The 26,439-nt window shown below is 44.4% G+C and overlaps 1 protein-coding gene across 7 annotated transcripts in view; it reads left to right on the forward strand.

Moving 5' to 3' along the window:
* VPS13B (vacuolar protein sorting 13 homolog B) overlaps nucleotides 1–26,439 on the forward strand; it is a 768,204-nt gene that overhangs the window by 721,481 nt on the left and 20,284 nt on the right. For all 7 annotated transcript variants that reach the window (XM_034668364.1, XM_019810220.2, XM_034668365.1 and 4 more), the window contains 6 exons: nucleotides 770–916; nucleotides 2,917–3,200; nucleotides 5,488–5,615; nucleotides 5,831–6,030; nucleotides 20,395–20,513; nucleotides 25,104–25,912. In XM_034668364.1, coding sequence (XP_034524255.1) covers nucleotides 770–916; nucleotides 2,917–3,200; nucleotides 5,488–5,615; nucleotides 5,831–6,030; nucleotides 20,395–20,513; nucleotides 25,104–25,912 — 1,687 coding nt within the window. The remainder of the gene's footprint in view (nucleotides 1–769; nucleotides 917–2,916; nucleotides 3,201–5,487; nucleotides 5,616–5,830; nucleotides 6,031–20,394; nucleotides 20,514–25,103; nucleotides 25,913–26,439) is intronic.

The following is a 26,439-nucleotide window of genomic DNA, read 5'->3' on the forward strand; positions in this document are numbered from 1 at the left end:
TACCACTTACTAAGTGGCAATTTTTAGGCAGCTAATACCTTCTCTGAGCACCTGTCCCTCATAAAGCACGGTAAGGGAATGAGAGGATATGTGGAGGTTAAGAGCAGTACCACAGAATCAGACTGCATGGTTTCTAATCCGAACTAGACCATCTCTGTCTTTATGACCATGGGCAAGTTACTTAACCTCTTTGAGCGTCATTTCCCTCTTCTATAAAATGGGGATAGTAATAGCTGCCCCATGTGGGTTTTGTAAGGATTCTGTGCATTAACACGCTTCAATCCTTACAACAAGCAGTGCACAAGAAAGCAATATATGAGAGCCAGTCCTTGTTTTCTTATCAACATCACTGTTAAAGTCCTCAGAATGCCTGGTGGCCCCCACAAGGCCTTTGGCAAGGTGGCTGCTGTGATGAGCACGAGGCAGGGGGGAGAGATGCTTAACTGAAGTCTTCATGTTGAAAAGATGAGTGACATCTGTTTATGTAAAAATGTTTATAAATAAAATATTTTGTGAGGGAATCGGTGAAATAACTGGTTCACTAGAATGCCTCGTTGTAAATAGTGGCCCCTTTTAGGGGCGGGGACATTTTTGAGACTGAGAGGGGACTCCGATAAATACGCTGGAATAAAAGGTAAAATTGGTTCTGTCCTGAGCCAACCAATAGATAAAATGACCTTTTAAAAATAAGAAATTTGTATACACCTTAGAATATATATTTTTTGCCTTATGATATTTTAAAAAGTATTCCTTCCTCATTGCTTTGCAGCTGTGTCAGTTTTGCATTTCCTCCATGGTACAGCAGGGCATACAAATTATTCAGATTGAAGACAAGACTGTAATCATCAATAAAATGCCGTATCAGATATTCTACAAACCGCAGTTATTTGTCTCCAAACCCCACTCTGGAAAGGAGGTAAGCAGTTCATAACGTGATCGATTCGTCTTCAGATTTGATACATTAGCAACAAGTAAGATGAATTTTTTAGCCTAGAAAGAAGAAAAAACTAACACCGAATATAGGTAAAAAGAAATTTATTTTTTGTTGAATTGAAACCATGGATGTCCTGGTGAGCACTTCCCAGGTGATTATGAGCAGAAAGCCTACAAAAGCAGCAGCTCCTGACACGCGGCCGGACTAGCGCCGCCTGCACCCCAGCTGCTCCGAGGCTGCAGCCCACGCTTCAGCACACCCACTAGCCAGGAGCCCCCCCAGCGGGGAAGTGGGCCTAAGCACTGGCTCCTGGGTCTCGTGGAAAAGAACATCTGCCTCCCAGGCTGTGCGGCCAAGAGGAGCCCTGTGGTCAGAAGGCTCGGCCCCAACGGAGCCAGGGCTTGGGAGCACTGCGTTCTCTGCCCACGAGGAGAGTAACTGTGAAAATGTACCAGCTCATTTATGTGGACATCTCACTGGCAGACTATGCACAAAACGAATCCAAGAAGGGCTTTTGATTCACTTCTTTATACAATTAAAATGAACACTTCTATTTTGAGAGAGTAAGGAGATCTTTTAAAAGGACTTAAACACATAATATGCTAAGTGGTCTGCTATTGTTTTATGCTATTGAAACTATCGCATAGGAACATATTTTCTTTCTTGACCTCTGTCTGCATTTGTTTTTATCCCTTTCGGCTCCTAAAAATTACATTAGAACAGTAAAATAGGATGAAAGTCTTACTCTTCTAAGCTTACCGTGCATTATGGTATTTACAAAAATGTCAGAGTAATAGAATTTCATCTGTGTTCATCGAAGTATTGATAGAATAACTATGTGACCAGAAGTACCCAGTTGGGAAATAGAGGTCAACAACGTTCACATTTTAGGTGAGGATTTGGCAAGAGAATCAGCATGTGTGCGGATAATTCTCCTGCGCCTCCCCACCCTAGGGCTTCCTGGGACATTGGGTCAGGGCTTTCCATGCTGACATTTGCTCGTCTGAAAACAGGCATAATTTCACATTCCTTGCAGGTTTTTGGTGGCGATGAAATAAGATAATATGAATAAAAAGCCTAGGCACTCAGGAAATGGTAGTAGCCAGCAGCAGCCACAACACCAGCATGGCAATGAACCTGATTTGCCTCAGCTTCCTGGAGACAAGGGGAAGGCCCACGTTCTTCCAGGCCGCTGAGGAGTGTCCCCTTTTTCAACCCTACCCTGCTTCAGGCAGGTGTGGGAACTTTTTTAAAAACATGATAATCCCTAGCCTCTCAGGGAGACCGTGTGGGACAGTAGGAAAACCACCAAACAGGAAGCAGGAAGCCTGGCTCTGGCTGGGCTTTGCCACTCACCGTCTCTGTGATGTTGGACAAGTCATCAGCTCTCTGGAAAGCAGCTTCCTCAGATGTGTCGGGAGTTTTAAATAAAGTATCTCTAACGATCCTTTTTAAGTCTGAAGCTCTGAGACTCTCTACTGTGCCAGAAACCCTGTGGAATTTCAACTGAGGATTGGGATCAGAGTTTCCTCCTGACTCAGGATAAGCCTTACACAAAAATTGTCTTCTGAGCTCCCAGTTCATCAGCTCTCTTCTTCCCAAGACCCCTCAGGGCTCACCCTTTCAGTTCGGTCATCCCTATCCAAGAGGACTCCCTCTCCAACACGTGGCATGTCTACCCTTAAAACATCTGGATTTTTGCAGTACCTGGGGGACATTGAGAACTTTACGTCACCTTCTAAATCACCCCGGCCTTATCACGTTTCATTAGGTCTAGAAAAGCAGACCCTGCTCCCACTGCTTATACTTGTCTCATTAGGGCTTTCTCCTGGGACTGGGATTCTAATGTGCCCATGTCCCCCACCTGGCTACCTCGAGAATTCACAGTTCTGGTTTCTTAGAAGCCGCACCTTCAAAAGCTTAACTTCTCTCCATTGGTGTAGCCACTGTGCTATCTTGGCATTGTCTTTTCTTTTTTTCAGTATTTTCACGTTCCAGACAGTGCTACTTTCAGCATTTGCCCCGGGGGAGAGCAGCCTGCTGTGGAATCCAGCTCCCTTCCTTGCTGGGACTTAATGCCTGATATCAGCCAGTCACCGCTGGACACATCCCTGCTTCAGAAACAGATCTTGCTGGCCTTTTCTCCTGCGGCAGGTGCCACCGGCTCCCAGTGCTGGAGCCTGCCGGCCATAGTTAGGCAAGAGTTTCCCAGACAGAGTGTAGCAGTGCCCTTCGGAAACTGTGGGGAAAATGGCTTCTGCACCAGGTACCTCTATGGGAACGCCCTCCTTTGCTTGTCGATATGGCTCTTCATCCAGGTGCCAGGAGAAACAAAGGAGCAGCTGCAGGGCTCCTTGGGTGTTAAACTAGGTTTTTCTTTAATTTTTAATGGCTTCTAGACACTGTACGCAATTGAGCAAACGTTGTGATCACATGTGGGTTGCCCCGGCATGCTACTGATGAGGTTTTTCCCTACCGTGGATGCAGCTTATCCTGGGGGGAAGTGGTGGTGTTCGTCCCACAGGATAGCGGCAATACATCGCAAGGAAAAGATCGCCTTCCGTGAGGACTTCAGCCTCTGTCAAGGGTTAAAATATGAGGCAGGAAAGTTGGAAAACCAAAAGATTTGGTTCCTTTCCCATATTTTACATCGAATTCAAAATGGAATTCTTCTTTAAAAGTCATTAAGAGAGATAACTTAGATAAACACAAGTCACAGAAGACTGTTCTGTGGTTGTTCCCGCACGCAAGTTGCTCCAATTACCGATTACCAATTATGCAAATAACAACCACAGAATCAAGCCGGAGACATGTAATGGTTTGTTCATACTGGACTTTTAGTTTGTGGTTGTTTTGCATGCAATACGTCCCTTCTGTAGCTGTCAGGAATAACTTATCTATGGTCTATGTAAAAACTACAAAAGAAAACACACCATGATCTCAGCAGAGGTGCCTTCTTCTCGTAACTGAGAATTTACAGACTTTGAGACTTTAGCCCTCCTAACTTATTGATGTCTGCAGACATTTCTAGTAATTGTAGTTTAAAAGATAACTTCCTAACTCATGTTATCCATAATAGTAAGGCCCTGTTCCCTGCACACATCCCTTCTTTTTCACAACATTCAGAAATATCCCTTATTTTATAAACACTTTTCATCCCTGATCCTGGGAGGAGTGGCTGTATTTATATTCTGGCTGGAGAAGTTGAGTGTGGTGAGTTTAAGGAAGCTTTTTTGAAAGTAATGTGAACCTATGTTGAGAAAACAAAATTTATTTTTAAAACTGAAAGACAAAAATCTTAAATAAAATTGCATTTGGAAATGATGTTTAAAATTCTAAGAATTGTAAGACATGATTTTATTAATATAATTTAATCTTATCTATGAATACTAAACTAGATATTAGATTGAAAATACCATATGTTAGTCCTGGCCCCCAGCTTTCTTGGCTAGCAAGAAGAAATTCTCTGAGGTTGGCTTGCCCCAGCTCTTTCAAAATTAGGCTGGGAAAAGAACTTTGGTATGCATCCAAGGACTGTACTGTGCAAGTGAATTCACTTCCTACAGCCCCATCTCCTCCTGTCTCTCTCCTCCCCTCACTCCTACAGTACACGTTTGATGGTGTTAGTAAGACGATTTCCCCAAATGCTAATGGACAGCTCACTTTGGCATTTCAGACAAATACTATCTTTGGGAAGGACTCACACTGGTGAACAGGATAAATGGCAAATGAGAAATTCTTCAACGCATTATCAACCCTTTTTCATCAGTGTAAACCGAGGACCACATTTGGCAAATATCTGACTCCTTTGGTTATTTTGATGAGTCCATGCAATTTAAACTGCGGAGAGGATTTTTTTCCCATTTTGATACGAAATATTGTTTGATTGTCTGTGATGTAAACTGGAAAATTTCTGTCTGTCCATTGCAGAGGACAGCCTATGCCCACATAGCAATTTTTCCAACGCCAATTAAGACAGCTTTGCTCCTGGTAGTCAAAGTGGAGATCGTGTAAAGTACAAGGACGTTGTGAAAGTTGACAGCAGGCATTGTGAGCCTACCTACCTTTAGAATATAAAAAGGGCAAGTACCCACATTCTCTCGCAGTCCTTCTAAAAGCACATCAGCTCTTATGGCAAAACTACCAGGCACTGTTGAGGAAGAAGACACTCTATGTGAAGAGTTTAAGGCACATTTGCACAGAGGAAAGCAGAGTAGGAGGCAGGGTTAGTGCAAGGTTAGCTATAATTCTCTCTAAGTGGCTTTTTCCCCTTTTAAATAATTTTTCCCTTTTAAATAATTTTTTACATCTTTGAATATTTTATGATAATCGTGTTCACATTGTCATGAAAAAAATCGGTGAAGCTATAATTCATGTATGACAGTTAATAGATGATAGGATGGCCTCCTTTCTCTGGAAACATTTCCTCTGGTGGATAAAAGAGAAGGTTTGTGGAGTGGTGACGATTACAGATCTGAATAGACATGTACCAGGAGAGTAAGCATTCGTTGTTTTCTAAACCATTTCTGTCATTTGATTTGATTCCATTCTAGGGCAGTAGCACTGACATATCAAGAACACTTTGGAGTGACTTACTTAACTCTCTCTGAAGACCCTAGCCCTCGAATAATTTTCCACAACAGATGTCCAGTAACAATCCTTATAAAGGAAAATATTAAAGGTATATTTTATAGCATTGAATTTAAATAATATAAAATCTGTATCCTTTCTGGAGGTTTTTAATTCAGTAGCTACCCGTGATCCTGTGAAGAATGTTTAAATAAAACTATCATTCATCCCTCTTCAGGAAGTTTCTCCTGCCGCATTATGTTTAATATCCCATTGTCTTTATCTTTGAGGCCTAAGTCTATATATGCCTTTTTTTTTAAATTTCAGATATTCCAAAGTTTGAGGTTTATTGCAGAAGAATTCCTTCTGAGTGCTCAATTCATCATGAGCTGTATCATCAGATTTCCAGTTATCCAGACTGCAAGACCAAAGACTTACTTCCCAGCCTCTTCCTGAGAGTGGAATGTCTGGAGGACGTAACAACTGAGTGGAGCGATGCCGTCGACATCAACAACCAGGGGACACAGGTCAGTGAGCCACGTGTCTTCCTGCCACAGCCCAAACACGGATTCCCTTTTCTAAGGGTTCCATGCTTGTCTGTTTTTAAACAGAATTTTCCAAACGCTGCACTTCTTGTCTCTGTGTGAGGACACATGTGTATCCATTTTTACATCCTCATTAGGTTATAAATTCTCAAATACAAGTCTGTATCTCCAGAATGTACTTAAACGACAATTTACCAGAGAGGAGCACTTGGTAAAGTGCTGTTGCGTCTAATCCCAGGTCAAAAACAAAATACAATTGTTAGACTTCTCTGTGTAGAGGGTAGTCCTACTGTCCAGATTTTAGGAAAATCATAATGCCAACCCTAGATTCATCCCCTCTTTAGAAAGGTTCAGAACTTAATTTAAAAATACACATATTTTTGCTAAAAGTACGTAGTAGTCTGCAAATATAAGTGCAGTTTAAAAACCCTGAGCAGGGGCGCCTGGGTGGCTCAGTTGTTAAGCGTCTGCCTTTGGCTCAGGGCATGATCCCACAGTCCTGGGATCCAGCCCCATATCAGGCTCCTCCGCTGGGAGCCTGCTTCTTCCTCTCCCACTCCCCCTGCTTGTGTTCCCCCTCTCACTGGCTGTCTCTCTCTCTGCCAAATAAATAAATAAAATCTTTAAAAAAATAAATAAATACAAATTTAAAAAAATAAAAACCCTGTGTAGATAGATGTCCCACTTTGTCTCTGTCTTACTCTCCATGTTGGTGGTGGTTTATTTTTGTTGAAAATGGCACATGAACCCAGCATTTCATTTCTGCTGTACTTAAAATTTGCCATTTTTAGGTGTATGAGTAAAAACACACACCATTGTACAGCCATCACCTCTCTGTAGTCCATCATCGCCAACAGCAACTGTCCGCGTTGGGCGGTGACTCCCCACTCTCCCTCTGCTCATCCCCCAGGGACCACTGCTGTCCTTGGTGTCTCTGAACTTGTCAGGTTCAGGGCACCTCGCGTGAGTGGAACCACACCATACGTGTCCCATGGTGCCAGCTAATTTCAGCATAGTGTTTTTGGTGTCCATCCGTGTTGCAGCACGCGGCACTGTTTCCTTCCGTTTTAGGGCTAAGTCATCTGCGCTGCACTTTGTTACAGTTCTTTCACACCTATTCATTCATTTGTAGGTCCCATTTACCGTAATGATTACAAGACACCTATTACAGTTATAAATATATTTACCGTAATAATGATTATCATTTAATAATCACTTACTGTAGGCCAGGCACCATGCTGAGTACTTCGTATTCATTCCTCTCTAACCCTTTCCGTAGCCACACACGGCAGGACGATGGTCTCCATGTTACACGAGTGAAAACTCACACCTCCAGAAGTAACACGGCCTAATTCCACGAGTGAAAACTCACACCTCCAGAAGTAACACGGCCTAATTCCCTTGTGTTACAAGAGGAGGGACTGGGATTTGATCCAGACCTGCCTGACTCCAAAGCACTGCTCCATACCACTGTGCTATGAGTCCTGCTTCCCTACCTGGGAGTCCTGAACTCCCCTCTTCCCCAGCCAGCACATTCTTCCTCATCTCCCAAGAGATTCTCTCTCTTCCCCTTACTGTGAGGTCTCCTCCCCACTACCGGCCCCTCCACATGTTCATATAACATTTGTAACATTTAATTGCATTTCTTTCTTCTATTTTTTTTAAGATTTTATCTATTTATTTGAGAGAGAGCAAGCAAGCCCAGGTGGGGGGAGGGGGGAGGAGCAAAGGGAGAAGCGGACTCCTGGCTGAGCAGGGAGCCCGATGCAGGGCTCGATCCCAGGACCCCAACTGACTGAGCCACCCAGGCACCCCTGCGTTTATTTCTTTAAAAAATTTCCTACCAAGTTAGAATTCCTGGTGGTCAGATACCTGCCTGTTCATCCTCAGCCTGCAGCAGAGTGCCAGTCAACATAGTAAGAGTGAATATTAAATCAGTAAATGAACGACTGAATGAATGAATGAGAAGGTGAGATTAGGGGAGAGAGATGGGATGAAGGAGGAAAAGAGATCCGCGGTATAACCTTGGGAAAGGCCAGTGTGTCAGTGCCAAGCGACAAGAGACGGGGAAGAAGAAACAGTGGGAGGAGGAACACCGGGCAGCGGAGACACGGAGAGCCCCCAAAGGACAAAGTTTACAGGCTGTAAAATGGTGCAAAGAGGGAAGCAAGGTAGCAATTGGAAATGACGAGTTCAGAGTGAGTGGAAGGGAGGGAGTGGAGGGAACATGTGAGAATTGTTTTTTTCCAGGAGCGGGGCCTTGAAGCAAAGGAGGTCAGAGAGGAGGAAGCCATCCCTGTGCTGCAGGGGCGGAGTCAGTCAAGGAAAGGTGGAGAAGACAGTGAGGAGCTGCCCCAGAGACAAGTCCAAGGCCCAGGGAGTGTAGTTGTGCTGGAACAGGAGGACCTCCTCCCCTTCTTTGGCTGTAGAAAAGAGGTGGGGATGGGCATAGGTTAGGGAGAGCTGTTTGGAGGGAGGAACTGGGAAATTGAGTGAATGGACGTACTGAGGACTTCAGTTTTATTGTGAAGTACGGAGTAAATCGAGTAAGTCATCTGCTAAGAGGGAGAGAGAAAGGGCTGGGCGTCTGCGGAAAGAAGTAGCCGTGGAAACAGGCCAAGGATGTGGCAGGGCCAGGTGCAGGACTAGCCAAGCAGCCCCGGGGGCATATGCACCTTGGAGACTGGCATTTGTGGTGGCCCCACACTACGCAGGGGTGTGGTTTCTGCCAGCAGCTCTCATTGGCTGCACACTGAAAGCGGGCTAGATGGCACAGCCCCAGGCCACGTTCCTGGTCTCATTACCATACAAAATAAAGATTGCAAGCTTCCCAAGGGTTCCTGAACTCCTCTGCCCCGGTTTGAAGAATTTTCAAACCTTGCTTGCTTCTATATGTCTAGGGAATTCTTGACGATAGGCATTCTGCCTGCCAAACCTTATTTCAGGGATTCCTGTTCACTCTAAATTTCCTCAAACCTTTGTAGTCACAGATACTTCAAAGCTAGGAGGAGGTACTCTTTCCAACACCCTTATCGTCCCTGGTCGGAGGACCCAGCAAAGGCTCACGTCCCCATTAATCTTTGAGGAGCTGGGTGCCATATGTCCTGCAGACCATGGCTCACTTCCTACTCTGCAGAAAGATTTGTTTCAGACCCTCACCGACGTCTCCTCAGTAATACACCAGGGCATATAAATCACTGGGGAGCGAGGGGAGCTGCGTCCTCTGATGAAAGGAAGCAGCCCTTCTGTAGGAGTGAGTTTGTCTTCCAGGAGCCTTTCTTCAGCCCTGGGTCTGAGGCCCGTGATGCGAATTTCAAAGCTGACCTTAAAAAGCAGGATTAAAACACCGTAAAATCCCCAATCTGCCTCAAGGAGGACAACTCCTTTAGCTTTTACCAGTGATAGGCCCCTCGCCTCAGCTCTGGAAATAGGACAGTGTCATGTCATATAATTTTGAAATGGAATATGACAGGGAACGCACAGAAGGTAAGTTTGTAATCACACAAGGAGGTATTCTTGGGATCGGGAGTTACTGGGAAGACCTGATAGCATGCAGGCCACAAAATTCTGCCCGTCTTTGGTGCGGGTTTTCCCGGGCTGTGTTACGAGCTCACACCTGGCTAGAAGACATCTCCTGGTTACTCCCAGAGGCCCCGAAGCAACAGCCGGTGCTCTTATCCTTAACTTTACAGTGGGTGGGAGCCTGACTCCGGGGAAAACGTCTCTAGATTCTGAATAAATAAGTAAAGACATAAAAAATGAGCTTATGTTGACCATTTTAAGTCACAGTTTTGATCCCATCAGGAAAACAATTTAGAACCCTGCCTAGTTTATGGGACTGCAGTTTCTGATCATAAGAAACCTTACTTTTGTCAACGAGCGTTAGGCGGTATTTTTTTGAATAAAAAGGTACAAAGAAAACGTAGCTGCCGTTTAACTAACACAAACACTGGGAAGCATGCTTCAGTTACCAATCAACAAATGCTTACTGAGTTTCTAAGACATGCCAGACACTCTCACTTGGTCTGGGACCCCGTGAAATATAGTGAACGGGAGGGAACACGGCCCTTGCGCTCGAGGAGATGCCATGTGGAGGAGACAGATTGTAAGCAAGTGCTCCCTGGGCTGTTGTACTGTGAACTCTGGGAGCAACTGTGAAGGGAAGGTCAGTTGTCCCGCTAGGATGTACAGCAGATGAGCTTGAGAGGCCAAGGAGTACCCCTCCACTAAGAGACCTCACATCTCTGCTCCAAGTTGAACAGGCATGACAAGAAAGTGGCAGATTTTTCTCGGCAGAAAGAGCAACATGTTTGAAGGTTTGGTGCTCAGAGAGGGAGTCTGGTCCCTTCAGGGATCTAAATGCCAGTGTGGCCAGAGGGCCAGATGAAGAAAAAGGGGGCGGGAGGGGGACTAGTGAGGCAGTTCAAAGCCAAAGCCAGCCAGATTCCAGATTTGGTATCTGCAACCAAGGATCTGGGTTTTTATCTTAAGAGCCATGGGAAGTCTTTGACTTGTTTATGAAAAGCCATTTCTGAGCCATTGAAATAGCAAAGAAAAATGAGCAGTTTGAACCCCAGAAGGTTTGCAGGTGAGCTTCTAAAAAGATCCAGTAAATTCTCATGATCTTTGACGCTTAGCAGAAGTGTTCAGTGGAGTTAGTGTCACCAGGGTTTTCTTCTCTGTGTGTGTGGAAGATGGGGAATGACAGTCCTTCATGTTTCTGTAGCTCTCTACCACGAAGTGCTCTCACATCCACAGTCTCTATTCTTTCGTTCGTTTATACGGCAAGCTTTAATTGAGGAACTATCCAGGGCCAAACCCTTTGCCCTGAACAAGGCCTTACTCCTGTTCCAAGGACCTGAGCATAAGTAAATAAATGCATTCAAGTGAAGTAAGTCCTAAGACAGAGCCTTTGATCACAGCAAAAATTCTAGGATCGTTAGGGCAATAATTTTTCTGTTTATTTTCCTGATGAGAGGATTGAAGTTTAAAGAGTAATCAGCTAGGTGGTTTATAACTAAGCAGGATCAGGCTGGAACCGGGATCTGCCCACACGTGGCCCCGTCTTGTTTTTCCTGCACCAAACAGAGGTCACTGTCAGTCCTTTGGAGTCCAGCCCTGGCTCCGGATATTGCTACCTGAAGGTTCATGAAAGCACAGGTTAGAAGAGGTTTTCTACATTCCCCTCTACCCAGGGCAGGCGCACCCCCCCCCCACCCCGTGCCATCTCCCCTCAGTGTCTAGCTCGGCCTTATTCCAGCAGTGACTGTAGGAAAGCTTTTGCTCACGTCGGGCTGAAAACCCTTCCTCCGTGGCGCCCACTCATTCATCCTTGTTTTACCCTCTGGGGCATCACAGATTGTTTACTTCCCTCTAATATAGCAACACTACAATTATTTGAAGGCCACCTCAACATCTTCTCTAAGTGTTCCCTTATCCAGGCCAAACATTTCTGGTTCCTTGAATCATTCCTTCAGTAAATGTGATTTCCAGACCCATCACCACAGTTACCCTTGTCTGAATACACTAGTGTGTTATGTTCTCTTTTAAAAATCTGGCAGCCAGAATTATACATAGTATTCCAAATGTGGTCTAACCAGCTATTACCTCCCTATGCTTCCATTAATAAAGTAGAAGATTGAGTTAGCTTTTTATTAACAAGTTCAGACTGTTTGTTATTACTGAACTTGTGGTCAACCACATCCCCCCAGGTCTTTATCATATGACTCGTTGTACAGTTGACTTTTTGAACCCAGTGACAGGACTTCGCATTTATCCCCAATAAATTAAATCTTGTTGCTATTGGCCTAGTCCAGCTTGTTGAAATCACTTAAAAAAAAATTGGTGATGCTGTCATCCAACATATCAAGTATCCTTGGTCGCTTTATATCATCTATAGATGTGGTAAGCATGCATTAATAAATGTGTCGAACAGGACAAGTCCAAGGTCTCCATGCTATGGTGAATCACTAGATACGTCCCTAACACATCAAAATGCACGGTCATTAACCCACATTTCTTAAATAAGAAAATGCATCTGAAAGCGTTTTTAAAGTCATACTATGTAAGATGTTTCTTATCTTGCCTACAAGGTTATCATGAGACACTTTGCTAAGTGCCTTGATTAACCAGGACTCAAGTGTGTAATCAGCCCAGTTGGTGCAGATCAGACAGAGGTAATAACCCTGAGCGCTAGTGCTGAAAGACCATGTAGTCATTTTCCGACATACCTTTAGCCTCCGTCCAGGAATCTTTACATAGAAAAAAAGTTATCGACCCAAGGGAGTATCTGATTTCTAAAATGCACAATAAAGATATTTTGGCTTATTAGTTACTTCACTCGCCTTCCCCTACATCCTGTATCAAGTTGGTACCCACTTCTTAACATCTGACAAGTGCTCTGATCTAGAGTCTTCTATGCGTTTACAGTTTGTTCCAGTTGAATCACACCTGCTCTTAAAGATACTTGGGAGTAGGGATTTCCTTAAATATTTTTCAGCAGCTATACAGAGGGAAGAATTATACCCAGAATATCACTATTTTGTTTTCACCTTTAGCGAACCTTTTCTCATTTTAGAAATTAATCATTTTAGAAATTCATCTCCCTTCTTTCCCTCTCTGGGAGATCGAATCTCATTGCTTTAGCTACCAACTATCATCCAGTCACTCACAGATCTGTCTCTGGCCCCTGCATCTCTCCTAAGCTCGAAGTCTGTGTTCTTCGACACCCACCAGACATTGCGTCCTGAAACTCACAAGCACCTCAAACCCAGCATGTCGAAACCAAAGTGATCATTTTCCATTTCTCAAGCCAGCTTCTCTTAGAGTTGCTACATCCCAGTATAAAAACCTTAAATAATATTTATGTAAATTTGTATTGAATTCCTGCTTTATGTCAAATACTCTACAAATATTATCATTAGTCCCTGTCACATCCCTTAAAGTTAGATGCTACCTGAAGCGCAGGGAGGTCACGTTGCACAAAGCAAGTGACCTGGGGTCCGAATTCCAACTGTCAGCCTTCTGAGCCTATATTTTTCCTACTACACCCAGTGCCTGCCTTTCCCTCTTTCCCCCCACACATCCAGTAAGTCACCAGGTTCTGGCAGAAATTCCTCAGAAATGTCTCTGGATCTACCCCTTCTCTTGTGATCATGGTTTGCTTCAGGCCTTTTATCCATCAGCCCTCTCCCAGAGTTTGGCAGTAGCCCCTCAGAGGGCCTCTCTGTTGTCAGCCTCATCACCTTCAATGCTGTCTCCACAACTACCACCCAAGTGATTACTAAAACACAGAGTCCAGCCCAGAGAAGGCTCTGCAGTCCACGAGACTGCTTAACAGACCACCACCTGAGACCAAGCAGGCTGCATCTTACTCCCGTATTCCCTCTACAGGGGAGGGGTCACATGCAGATCTCTTCTTCCCTTCAAAGCCTAAGTCTTGACTTCATCCATATCATGGTTTTCCTTCTTCAGATATTTTCTTACAAACCACTTCATCTAGAGATAGAAGCAGTACCTTTTCAATTTATTCCTCCCTAAAATAGGGAGTAAAATTTTTTATGAAAAATGAATTTTAGCCAAAAGTCAGAACAAATAATATGGCTAATTGACTTATCTGCAGACCTATTTATGGAGGCTGAGTATCGCCACCCGCAAGCTGGAGACCCAGGAAAACCAGAGTGTAATTCAGTTCAGGGCCAAAGGCCTGAGAAACAATGGAGCTGATGGCATAAATTCACCAGGGGAAGATGAAATGAGATGTCCTAGCTCAACAGTGAGGCAGGGGAAAAGGGGCAAATTATTCCTTCCTCCACCTTTTTTTCTATTCAGACCCTCTACAGACTGGATGATGCCCTCCTGCCACATGGGGGAAAGCAATTTACTGAGTCCACTGATTCGAATGCTAATCCCATCCAGAAACATCCTCACAGACACATCCAGGAATAATGCTTAAGCTGGGCACCCTCTGGCCAGTCAGGTTGACACAAAATTACTCAGCACAGAAAGGAAGTAAAAATCTGAGATGGGAGCGCCAGGAGTCAGGTAAGAGAAAGAAAATTGGAAAGGGAGGAGTCCCAGCAAGGTGTGTCCTAAGGCTGTTGTAGCCCAGTGGAAGAGGAGACCAGTAAAATATTGGAGGAGAGGCATGCAGAAGGAGTTTTAGTAACAGTTGTACCTGTTATTGAAGTCTCCCTCAGCTGCAGTGCCAGGATGCTTTAAACTCCCTCCTCATTGTCCCTGTACCGCCACATAGAGCCTACAGGGAAAAAGAGGGAGACATGGGAAGAGAGACTTTCAGGAATTCATCCTTTTGTTTCCTGTGTCCCCTTGTAACTTACTAACTTAGTAAAATTAAATTGGTATCATTTTTAAAATATTGTTTGCTGGACATAAATCTAATAAGCAATCATTTAATAAAGATAACTGGAAACATAGAAAAGCACAAGTTATATTAAAGTGTTTCTTACTTTTATTCATAGTAAAAGACAACATAGTAAGTGGAGGGCAGGACATAGGCTTGGAATGGTGTTCTCACACCCACACGTGTGAGAGAAAGCCTTACTGGCAGAGTGCTCCGACACAGCTACAAACGGCAAAACAGAGTATCCTCCAAAGGTTTAGTGGTCAGAGCAAATATCTACGATATTTTGTCTGATAGCCTACCCCCTTTCCCCCCACACACCAGTATGAAGTGAAGAAAGAACAGACACCTGAGTGATGGCACTGATCGGGACTGGCTAGCTCATTCAGCAGTTCTAAACAGCTGGGGGGGAATGGGATAGACTGGTGATGGGTGGTAAGGAGGGCACGTATTGCATGGTGCACTGGGTGTTATATGCAACTAATGGACAATCGAACTTTACATCGGAATCCGGGGATGTACTGTATGGTGACTAACATAATAAAAAATAATAATAATAAAAAGTAAAAAAAATAAATAAAAAATTTAAAAATAAATTAAAAAATAAATTCAATAACAGAAAAAAAAAAAAAAGAAACCCCCTCAGTCATCAGTCACGTCATTGTTCCTTTTCCCACACATGAAACAAACAGATCGCCTCCCCGGGGTTCTATCCAGTCACCACATCCCACCAGAAATCCAGTACTTCCAAGTGACGCTCCGAGTCCGCACGTGACTCCTTTCCTCTGGAGAGCTGTGAGCTCTTATGCTCCTTCCCTTCCCCCCATTTCACAAGATAGGATTATAACCCCTCCAGAATGGAAAGGGGAAGAATAAAGAGCCACGACAGCAGCCCCTCATCCATGACAATTCTGAAAATTTTTTGAGCACATAATTGTGCGGTTTCTACCCTGGAGCCAGGTCTAGTCTCTGAGCCCTGTTTCTACTCTTGGAACTGTTTTCTTGCCATTTTTCTTCTAGTCCCTGGATCTACCCTCAAGAGATCTTCCTCGATCACATCTGAAGCTCTTATTGAATCTCAAGCAATCACAGTCTCTTTTAGTCTAGGCTTGTGGGTTTATTGGGCAGTAGTCAGTTCTCCAGAACTATCTGATTGCAGAGAATTCATGTACTGATAAGCCATGGTCCTTTTCAAGGCATATTTCTGTGCTATCTTGCTTCTTTACCTCTTTCTAGATTTGGGAGCTTCTGTGGCAAACTTACACGTTTCATCTAAACTTTTTTCTGAGTCACTCTGACAATTATGAGGTTCTCACAGTGAGTGTGATGCCAAACGTAGCCCTAAGGCAGAGTATTAACCTGCCTTCACAGTCAAAGACTGATCTTCAGTCTCTTGCTGTTAGAGGTTTAAAAGCATTTCTAGCTTTGCAAGGCCCTGAATTTCTGGAATCTGTCTATTCTCTTTCATTTTTACTTGAAAACTGGCTGATTCTTTCCTAAGCTGGTCTCTTCAGAATACATTGTCAGCGACAGCCAATAGCAGCCAACACACACTACCAATGTTCTGTTTCCAATCCTCATCTTCTGGAGGTACAAATGGGTTAGATTTATAATCTGCCTCCCAGGTAATCCCAGACAACAGTCGTACTCAATGTCTTGCTACTTCGTAACATGAACTGCCACTTTAACGTCTTTCTATATCAATTCCTACTGCCTGACCATTAAGCCAAGGACTCCTATTTTAGGTTTTTGCTGGAACCCTACTTCTAGTACCGATACCTATATTATATTAGTATAGGCTAGGTTATGCTACCTTTCTAGCATTTACTTCTTGCTCATGCTTTGTGCCCAGGGAGCTCTGTTCTACATGCTTGCTCAGGGGTACAGATTGATGGCGTCTCCATCACCTCCTGTCTGCCCCACTGTAAAAAACCACCCCAAAACCTAGAGGCTTGAAAATGATGAACATCTCATGAGTCTGAAGGTTTGTTTGGGTGATTTTTCTGCAGGATGAGCCTGGGATCACTCAGGCAGCCACATTCACTTGGAAGTCAGCAGAGGGAGGAGTTCAGCTGGGAAGTCTGGGCATCTCTCTCACCATGTGGTCTTTCCTCTTTCGGGAGGCTAAACCAGACTTCCTCACATGGTTGGCAGGAGGGCAAACCCCAGGAAGCAAGCTTTACCAGGCTTCTTGCCTCGTGCTTGCTGATATCCCAGTAGCTGATGGCAGTCACAGCCAAGCTCTGGAGCAGAAGGGACTGAGCAAGAGCCTGGAAGCTGGGTGTGCAGCTCCTTGACTGTGTAACAGTCTGCCACAACCAGCTAGACCAGGAGTCAGTGAGCTTTTTCTTCAAAAAGTTTCTTTTTTTCCTTCAGTAAACATTTTAGGCTTTGCAGGCAATACAATCTCTGTCACAACTTCTCAACTCTGCTATTAGACAGAGATAATATGTAAATAAATGAGCATAGCTATATCCCCTTAAAACTTTATTTACAATTAACAGGCTGTGGATTGGATTTGTCCTGCCGCTGATCTAGAACATAAAGCCTGTATTCAGTCTCCGCAGCAGAGGAAGAAGACTGGCTCTTTTATGCTTTGGCTCGGAAGTAACACTTGTCAATTCTGTCTTTAGCTCATTGGCCAGAACTTAGTCACATGGCCATACCTGACTGCAAGGGGGTGAGGAGTATAACACTGTTCTGTGCCTGGAAGGAGCTAGGTATGGGTGGACACTGGAAGTCTCTGCCCCAGAAGCCACGTTGAGATGATGACCACTCAGATCTTGATTGCATACCAGGTACTGGTTTAAGTACTGAAGAAAATGGACACACCATTGCCCTCATGAGTTATACAGACCGTTCTACATTTCTGCCCTGCAATTATTAGTTACTGTCTCATCATTGGTGTACTTGGCTTTTTCACCAGCTAAGCTGAGAGCAGTTTGAGGGTATGATTAGATCTTCTCGGTCCCTGGGGCACCTGGATGGCTCAGTCGGTTAAGCATCCGACACTTGATTTCCACTCAGGTCACAATCTCAGATCTCAGGGTCATGAGATTGAGCCCTGCATCAGGCTCCCTGCTCAGCAGGGAGTCTACTTCTCTCTGCCTCTTCACCTGCCCCCCACTCACGTGCTCACTCTCTCACCAAAATAAATAAATCTTAAAAAAAAAAAAAAGGCTCTTCCCCATCCTTAATACAGTGCCTTGCTCTTTGTAGGTGCACTTTAAGTATCATATAGTTGGTTGAATGACTAAACGACCAAACCATCAGACCAAAACAAGGATTTGTTTTTAAAACTTCTGAGGGAACATAGGTACAGGTGCCTAATTTCTCTGGCAGTTAGAGACTCCCTAACCCCTAGAGCTGCCACTGTACAAAATGCTTGGCATTATGAGCTGTTTCTCTACCACTGAAAAGAGACATGAGCTAAAGTCCATGTTTCTTCCATTCTAGTGGTGAGTGAAAGGAACACCCAGCAAAATTTTTCTCCAAAGTCCAGATTTTTGACGAGAAGTCCCTTAAAGGTTTAGGTCCATGTGCTTGCTTCAGAGTCCCTTTGGCAGTTAAGAAAAACCATCAGCTTGACTTATCTTTACTACCTTAGAAGGAACCAGTATCCTCATTTCATAATCCCATAGGATGACTTTGAGAATGAGCAGAACAATATATATTTCCCTTTTTGATCCTCTCCTTCCCTCCTTTGAGGGTTGATAGTTCTCTCCTGAAACCCTGGGACATGCCCTGAAGTTACAGTCACTGAGAGAGGGAAGTATAGATGGGAGCACAGGGCCTTACAAAGGTTTGTGTCAAATGAATAATCCATGTCTATAAGCTTAGTAAAAAAGCAGTTGACTTGGGGTGCTCAGTCAGTTGAGCATCCCACTCTTGATTTCTGCTCAGGTCATGACCTCGGGGTCATGGGATCAAGCCCCACGGTGAGCCCCAGGTAGGGCTTCACACTCAGCAGGGAGTCTGCTTCTGTCCCTCTCCCTTTGCCGCTCCCCCTCTCACATCCATGAGTTCTCTCTCTCTCTCAAATAAATCTTTTTAAAAAGCAGTTGACTTACTTTGTATATCATACAAAATAATAAATGTGAATGTTTCTGAAATAATACCTGTTTTGTTTTAGATTCATGAGCTGAGCCATTTTTTAAGTTGACTGCTTTCCAGATTTTGTCCTAGTCAAGTTCAATTTTTTTTTAAAGATTTTACTTATATTTTTGAGAGAGAGAGAGAAAGCATGACCACGAGTGGGTAAGAGGCAGAGAGAGAAGCAGGTCTCCGCTGAGCCGGGAGCCCAATGCGGGGCTCAATCCTGGGACTCTGGGATCATGACCTGAGCCGAAGGCAGACACTTAACCGACTGGGGCACCTGGGCCCCAAGTTCAGTTTTTACCTTAGAACACATAAGGCAAATTCAGGATACAGGGTCTTTTGAAACGTATTTTTGCAAAACAGTCCATTTGGGAAACATGTCCATAGAGAACAAACAGACTCCACTCCTGCCCTCAAGAAACTGACAATCTAGTAATTGAGTCAGGTGTACAAACAGGTGACTGGACTGCAAACAATACAGATTTGTGACCAAATAGAAATATGGTTAAAGTACTTTCGGAATGTCAGAATAAGTATCAAGCTGAGGAAAGGACTGGGAAAACTAGAGAGTACCTCCATGGGAAAATGTATCCTTAAAGAGTATGTGCAAAGATACATAGGATTTGGAAAGGACCCGTGTGGGGGAGGGGCACAGGGGCTGCTGACTGGCAGGCAAGGGCCTAAGCTAAAGCAGTGGCCACAGGATGAAAGAAGAGGCACTAGTGGAGAAAGCGGCAGAGGTGGGAGCATCCGATGAGCCCTGCGCTGCGGATGAGCGGGAGGGGGCCGACGCGATGTCTAGCCGCCCTGGTGCTGCACCGCTCGGGATTTCTGAAGGAGGAGCCGTCATGCACAAAAGAAGCCCAGTGACCCTGAAGTCACTTCCCAGTTTGAGTCTGTGACTCTGTCCTGCGGTTCTGTGTACAGTCTTTCCGGGACCTCCTCGTCTGGCCAGAATTAGAGTACACTCATTCCATGTCAAGCAGGCACCTAGCTCTGTTCCTTCATCTGGGAATTTCCAGTCTTCTTTATTTACTGTCCTGACAATAATCAAGGCCCAGACTTGGACTGCATTGATACTGCAAATTATCGTAGTCGACGTTCCCAAATGTAGAGTGCTTGCCTCTACTCTCAGGTAATGCTGGCTGTGAACATGATGTTCTTGGAGTTGTGTTTCAGATAGTTCTGTTCTGTTTTCAATTATTTATCCATTTAAGCAGCCTCGGTATTTAATGCTGAAAGGACATCTGTTCTGCTGGCCTGGCACCTGTTCCTGAGATAGAACCTTTTCTTGAGTCTTAGTCCACCTTCCCAGGGAAGAAAAATTAATTTTGACTCCAAGCAAATGAAGTTATCTGACATTACTGTTACAAGTAGGTGAGGGACTGAGGGACCTTGAGGGGATGATGGCATCTCTTATTGGTAGGTTTTCCAGTACGTTTCTGTGTTTCCAGAATAGAAGGGCATCCTCATGGTGGTAGGTCAACACTCAAGAGTCTGAAGGTTTTTTGCATGTTGTGTTTCAAGTCCTGAGTTTCAGGGGATTATTTTCCACAGAGATTCATACGTACACATAAAGCCGGCCCACGGCTGGGCTCCAGTCCACACAGAGCTTTCTGCCAATTCCAAAGAAGTGGAGAACGGAGACGCTCATGCTCTGTCATCTGTCATTGTTTTTTGCTGTGAACCTTACAGCTGGATATTGAAAAATCTGGATTTGATCTTTTTTTTTTCATTTCAAGTCACTTGGGTAGCCTGTACACATAGATATAAAGAAATATAACCAGCAAGTGTTTGTGGTGCTGAATCAGAACTTAAGACATTTGAAAGCAACCATTTCAGTAATGTTTCTTCTTTTTAATCAGATTTTGAAATTCTTCTTGCAGGTTGTGTTCCTGACTGGCTTTGGCTATGTGTATGTGGACATTGTCCTCCAGTGTGGCACGGTCTTCATCACTGTGGCCCCAGAAGGAAAAGTGGGGCCTAGTTTAATCGCTACCAACAGGTAGGATTATTATCCCAGTAGCAGTGTGGTAAACTTTCCCATTACAGAGTCATAAACCTGCTTTTTACCATTCTTTATCATCTCTATATATACATTACAGCTTTTGGTGAATTACTGTGTAATCGATAAGGATATGGTTGTTAGCATTAAATCATACCTATAAAAAGTAGCAGTATATTATCTTCTTTGGTACCCCTTCCGGTGGTAAGTTTAACAAACTGATTTACAAACTAAGACATACATTTTAGAATCGTATATTAGCATTATTATGAAATGCGAATTAATACTTCTGTATCCACTTGACAACCTAGTAATTAGTAATCTGACTTAGCAATTAGAGCTACCTCAAAAATAAATTTACCCTTTAGAGTGTTGCCATCAGGTTTTACACTCATGAACCAAAGAGTTAATATGCTTTATTTAAAAGAACTACTATGAAGGGGGGTAAACAGAAGGGGGAATGAACCATGAGAGACTATGGACTCTGGGAAACAATCTGAGGGCTTCAGAGGGGAAGGGGTGGGGGATTGGCATAGGCCGGTGATGGCTATTAAGGAGGGCACATATTGCATGGAGCACTGGGTGTTATACGCAAACAATGAATCATGGAACACTACATCAAAAACTAATGATGTGCTGCTATATGGTGACTAACATAACATAATAATAAAAAAAAAAAGTAAACAGAAATGAACAGAACTTACAACAAAAAAACTAAAAACCTTAGGTTAGGGCATAAAAAATGAATAAACAAACCTATACACCATGGAAAAAAAAAAAGAACTCCTATAATCCAGTAGGAATAGTATGAAGCTAGTCCCTCCTTCTAAAAGTAAAGGCACATGCATGACCAGGAAATTCTAGGAAGAGGAAATATAAGTAATCAAAGAAATGCAAATTTAAGTAAGATATATTACTTAACAAAGTAACAATGATGTGCCATCATATACAGTTCAAGTGGAAGTATAAACTTGCCATTTTCTGGAAAGCACTTGAGAAACATGTATTAAGAGCTTTAAAATCCCTTTGGCGTGGGGGCGCCTGGGTGGCTCAGTCAGTTAGGCATCTGACTCTTGATCTCAGCTCAGGTCTTGATCTCAGGGTCGTGAATTTAAGCCCCGCATTTGGCTCCACACTGGGCTGGCTTCACACTGGGTGGAGCCTACTTAAGAAAAAAAGAAAATCCCTTTGGCTTGGAAACTCCACTTTTTTTTTCTTTTTGAGCCTGGGGGAGGGGCAGAGGGAGAGGGAGAAGCAGACTCCCCGCTGAGCAAGGAGCCTGATGCGAGGCTGATCCCAGGACCCTAAGACCATGACCTGAGCCGAAGGCAGACACTTAACCCACTGAGCCACCCAGGTGCCCCTTGGAAGCTCCACTTTTAGAATTTTCAGAGTTTAAGAGTTAAAGCAGTGGTGAGAGAAGTGGGCAAAGATAGAGATTTATCGTATTGCTTCTTAGAGTGGCAAAATATTTAGAGTACAAATGCCCAGCAGTAGGGGAATGGATGATACATAAATGGTATATCCACAGAAAAAAGCTTACAGGATTTTAGTGGAATAGAAAAATGCATATGATAATCTAAAATAAAGCAAACAGAATATAAAATTGAATATACAAATATGACCAGTCCTATATCATACACACACACACACACACACACATAAATACCTCTCTGCTCATACATGCTCACACACATGGACAGAAAACATTCCTAGGACTAAGACTCAAAAGAAGGAATCAAATTTTTAATAGATTCAGGTCTTATAAGTGATTATCTAATAATTTTCTGCATTTTAATTTTCTACAAGAAGAATTTAGTATATCATCAGAAGTTTATTATTATTAAAATTTTATTTAAAATGTAAAATAATTATACCAACTTCCATACATTTGTTTAAGCCCTTTTCTAAAAAAGTTCCTTGCTTTTCATATATGGTTAAGAAATTATTANATTATACCAACTTCCATACATTTGTTTAAGCCCTTTTCTAAAAAAGTTCCTTGCTTTTCATATATGGTTAAGAAATTATTAATTTTGACCTGCCAAATTATTAATTTGAACTTACAATATTTCAGACAAGGATGGGTAAATGGTTTCTTTGCCCAGAAGTGTTTGTAAAAAAATCAACAGCATAAAAAAATTGGAGACTTCTATAAAATTACATAACACAAAATTTCAAGCCTATACAACAATTTCAGAAACATTTGTCTAGGGCATCAATAGTACATTATTTAATCATAGTAGCAACAAATTATACATTCAGTGGTAGAAATAGGAAAGGCACGGATATTTACTAATATTCCCTTAATTCATTTATTCAAATATTTTTCAATTGCTTACTGGATGCCAGGTGCTATTCTAGGGATGGGGACACAACAGTGACCAAAAAGACCAAAATCCCTGCTTTTGAGAAAATGATCACGTTCTCATAGATGTAGAATGAAAGACAGAGAAAAAACAAGAAAAAAGGAAAATTTATGGTACAGTAGAAGGCTGGCTATCTGCAGGGATGAAAACAGCTGGGTAGAAAGACCAGGAATGCCAGGGCATAAGGACAGAGAGAGAATAATTTTTAAAACCAGTGTAGGTAAGCCTCACCACAAGTTGACATTTGAGCACAAAGCCTCAAAAGCTGCAGGGGGGTTAATAATGTGGATATCCGGTGGGAAAGCTTTCCAGACAGAGGGCACAGCCGGTTCAAAGGTCTGAAGCAGTGTGCCTGGCACGTTGGAGGAGCAGGGAAGAGGCCGATGTGGGCCAATCAGAGGGGCTGGAAGTGAAAGTCATAGCATCTGAGGTCAGAGAGGTAAGGGCTGGAAGAAGGGACTTATGTAGGGCTTAGCTTTGATTCTGAATGAAATGGGAAAATCACTGGATCACTTGACTTGAGTGAAGAAGTGACATGATCTGACCTAAATTTTTAGAAAATCATTGGCAGACTCATTGAAGTAGACCATAGAGAAGCAAGGGTGGAAGCAGGGAAACTAGTTAAGGGATTGTTACAGTTGTTCAAACTAGAGATGCCAATGGCTTAGACTGCGGTGGGATGAGTGAGTGGAAGTGGGAGGAAATGGTCAGATTCTGGATGTGCTTTCTAAGAAAAAACTAGTGGGATTTCCCTGATGCGATGGGTAAGGGTTGAAAACAGAAGTATCAAGGAGGACTCCCAAACTGTGTTCTAACAAGTGATGGTACGTGGCTGCCCTTAACTGAGTTAGGAAAGAGCTTATGTAAGTTGGAGGTGGGGGTAAGATCTGGAGTTCGATGACAGACACGACAAGCTGAGACGAGTGACTATGTGGAGAGGCAGTTAATATCTTAGGCTGGCAGTCAGGTAGTTCTGAGCTGCCGATGTGACTGGGCGTCCTCAGCACAGAGACGACGTATCCGGCCACGAGACTGGGTGAGATCTGCAAGGGGAGGGCAAGGGCTGCACCTTGGGCACCTTAATCTTCAGGGGTCAGGGACAAGAGGAGGAGGTCACACAACGACTAAGGATGGGGGACCATGAATAGAAGAGCCAAGAGAAGACTTATAAAGGGAATGTTTCCGGAAGGTAGGAGTTATCGACAACGTGAAATGCCATTGTAGGTCAAGTGAGCCACAGACCATAAGGCCGTCAATAAAGGCCAAGTGACAGCGAAGTCACTTGGTGAGAGTTGCTTTGGTAGACTGCAAGGGCAGAAGCCCTCTTGAAGCAAGATGAAGAGCGAATGGAAGGCAGCCAGCAGACAGGGTGTGTAGTTTTTATGGAAGGGGGAGCAGAAAACTGAGGAGTAGCCAGAGGCCTACTAGCCCTAGGCCTCAGTCCCTGGGCCTATACGAAATGCAGTTGTAGGTTGTTAGTAATGAAGAAAAAAATGAGGATGGAGGAGAGGAAGGCTGGAGTGATGCCCTGGAGCAGGGGAGAGCAGGAAGATTTGTACACCATGGAGGGCTTGACCCGAGGCAGGAACACAGCAGGTCAGCTCTAGAAATGGTCGGGGAGCAGAGCCCACAGCTGAGACTTGGCTAGATGGGCCGGGGTCCCAGGGGTGAATGTTCAGTTTTCTTCTGTTTGCTTTACTTCAAGGTAAGGAATTTTAGTTATTTAGTTATTTGATTTTACCTTTCTGCCTTGAGACGATCATGATAGTGCCCAAACACTAGAAGAATTTTGGAGTAAAAATCTGGTGTTGATAAGGTTAGCACATACAGAACATGACAAGAACTTGTAATAGTCCCATGGGGAACATTTCCCAGTGCTGTTGTGGGAATGTGACTGGTTCTGTCCAGACACTATGAACTGAAAGTTGAATTCTTATTTGTTTCTTATGAGAATCTGGTGGAATATCAGGAGGTGTGTAATAAGGCATTATTGGGAGGGAGGGAGGGAAGGAGGGAAGGAAAGGAAGGAAGGAAGGAAGGAAGGAAGGAAGGAAGGAAGAAAGAAAGAAAGAAAGAAAGAAAGAAAGAAAGAAAGAAAGAAAAAAAAAGAAAAAAGAAAAGGGAGGGAAGGGTGGGGGAAAGGAGGGAGGGAAGGAAGGAAGAGAAGGAAAGGAAAAGAAGAGCAGGCAGAGACTGATGTTCTTTTCCCTTTCTCATCTAGAACTCTGGAGAAGACTGTGACATTGAAACTGTTCATCACTCAGCTGAGCCTGGTGGTGTTTGATGACCTCACCCACCACAAAGTATCGTCTGAGCTCCTGAGACTCACCCTGGACAATGTCTTTGTCCACGTGGCCCCCATGGCCGGTGCCCAGCCCGGGGCCGAGGCCGCTGTGGCCGCCCCCCAGCTGCACTGTGTGGAGGTCTGCTGTGGGGACCTGCAGTTGGACAACCAGCTGTACAACAAGTCCAATTTCCACTTCGCCGTCTTGGTCTGCCAGGGAGAAAAAACTGAAGCCATGCAGTGTTCCAAAATGCAGAGCCTCCTTGCGTCCAGCAGGGACCTAGAGGAATACAAGAAGAACTGTTTTATCAGAGTCTGCCTCACCCTAACCGAGGGCCAGAGCTGCTTCCTGGAGGAGATGCACGAGTTCCGTTTTGAACTGAAGCCGGCCCGGCTGTACGTGGAAGATACATTCGTGTACTACATCAGGACTCTGTTCGAGACCTACCTTCCCGCCGGAGGCCTGGCCGCCGCCCCCGCCGGGCCCTGGGCTGGCAAGCAGCCGCTGCCGGCGCAGGTCAGCCAGCACGCCAGGGCCCTGGTGCATCCCGTGAAGTTACGCAAGCTGGTGATCCAGCCGGTGAGCCTCCTTGTCAGCATCCACGCGTCCCTCAAGCTGTACATCGCGTCCGACCACACGCCGCTCTCCTTCTCGGTGTTCGAGCGAGGCCCCATCTTCACCACGGCCAGGCAGCTCGTCCACGCCCTGGCCATGCACTACGCCGCGGGGGCGCTCTTCAGAGCAGGTGAGGCCCGGCCGAGGGGCCGGGGGTCGGGGTGAGCTAGAGCCTGGGCCGGAAGGAGCTGCTTCAGGGGTTGCTTATCCACCTCCAGCCGGAGGGAAGCGATGGGGGCGGAGGGAGCGCGGGCTTTGCGGTGTGTCCGCCCTGGATTGAAATCCACACTCCACCAGCGCGAAGGCCCAGGTGAGTTCTTGAGCCTCCCCGCGTCTCCGTTTCCTCATCTGTAAAATGGGTTTTAGGATTTCTGAGAGGATCAAATAAAAGTGCTTGGCATTTAATAAACACTCAAGCAGATAGGAGCTTTGATATCTGCTGTTACGTAACTTAGAGTTTTAACTCCACATAGCAGGCACGTTCTGGCTGCTCCCTGAAGATACAAGGCTCAGTGTTAGCACGCTAGTGTAGTCGGGAAAACTAGCCCCAGGCCTGAGCCACTGGGGCTGAAATCCAGTGGTAGGTTGTCAGCTTCCTTCATTACAGTCCATGAATAGCTGTAGGTGAGAGATTCAGAGGATTTGTGTGCTTGTAAG

This window comes from Ailuropoda melanoleuca, chromosome 9, assembly GCF_002007445.2.
Source record: "Ailuropoda melanoleuca isolate Jingjing chromosome 9, ASM200744v2, whole genome shotgun sequence".
In the NCBI taxonomy this organism is placed as follows: Eukaryota; Metazoa; Chordata; class Mammalia; order Carnivora; family Ursidae; genus Ailuropoda; species Ailuropoda melanoleuca.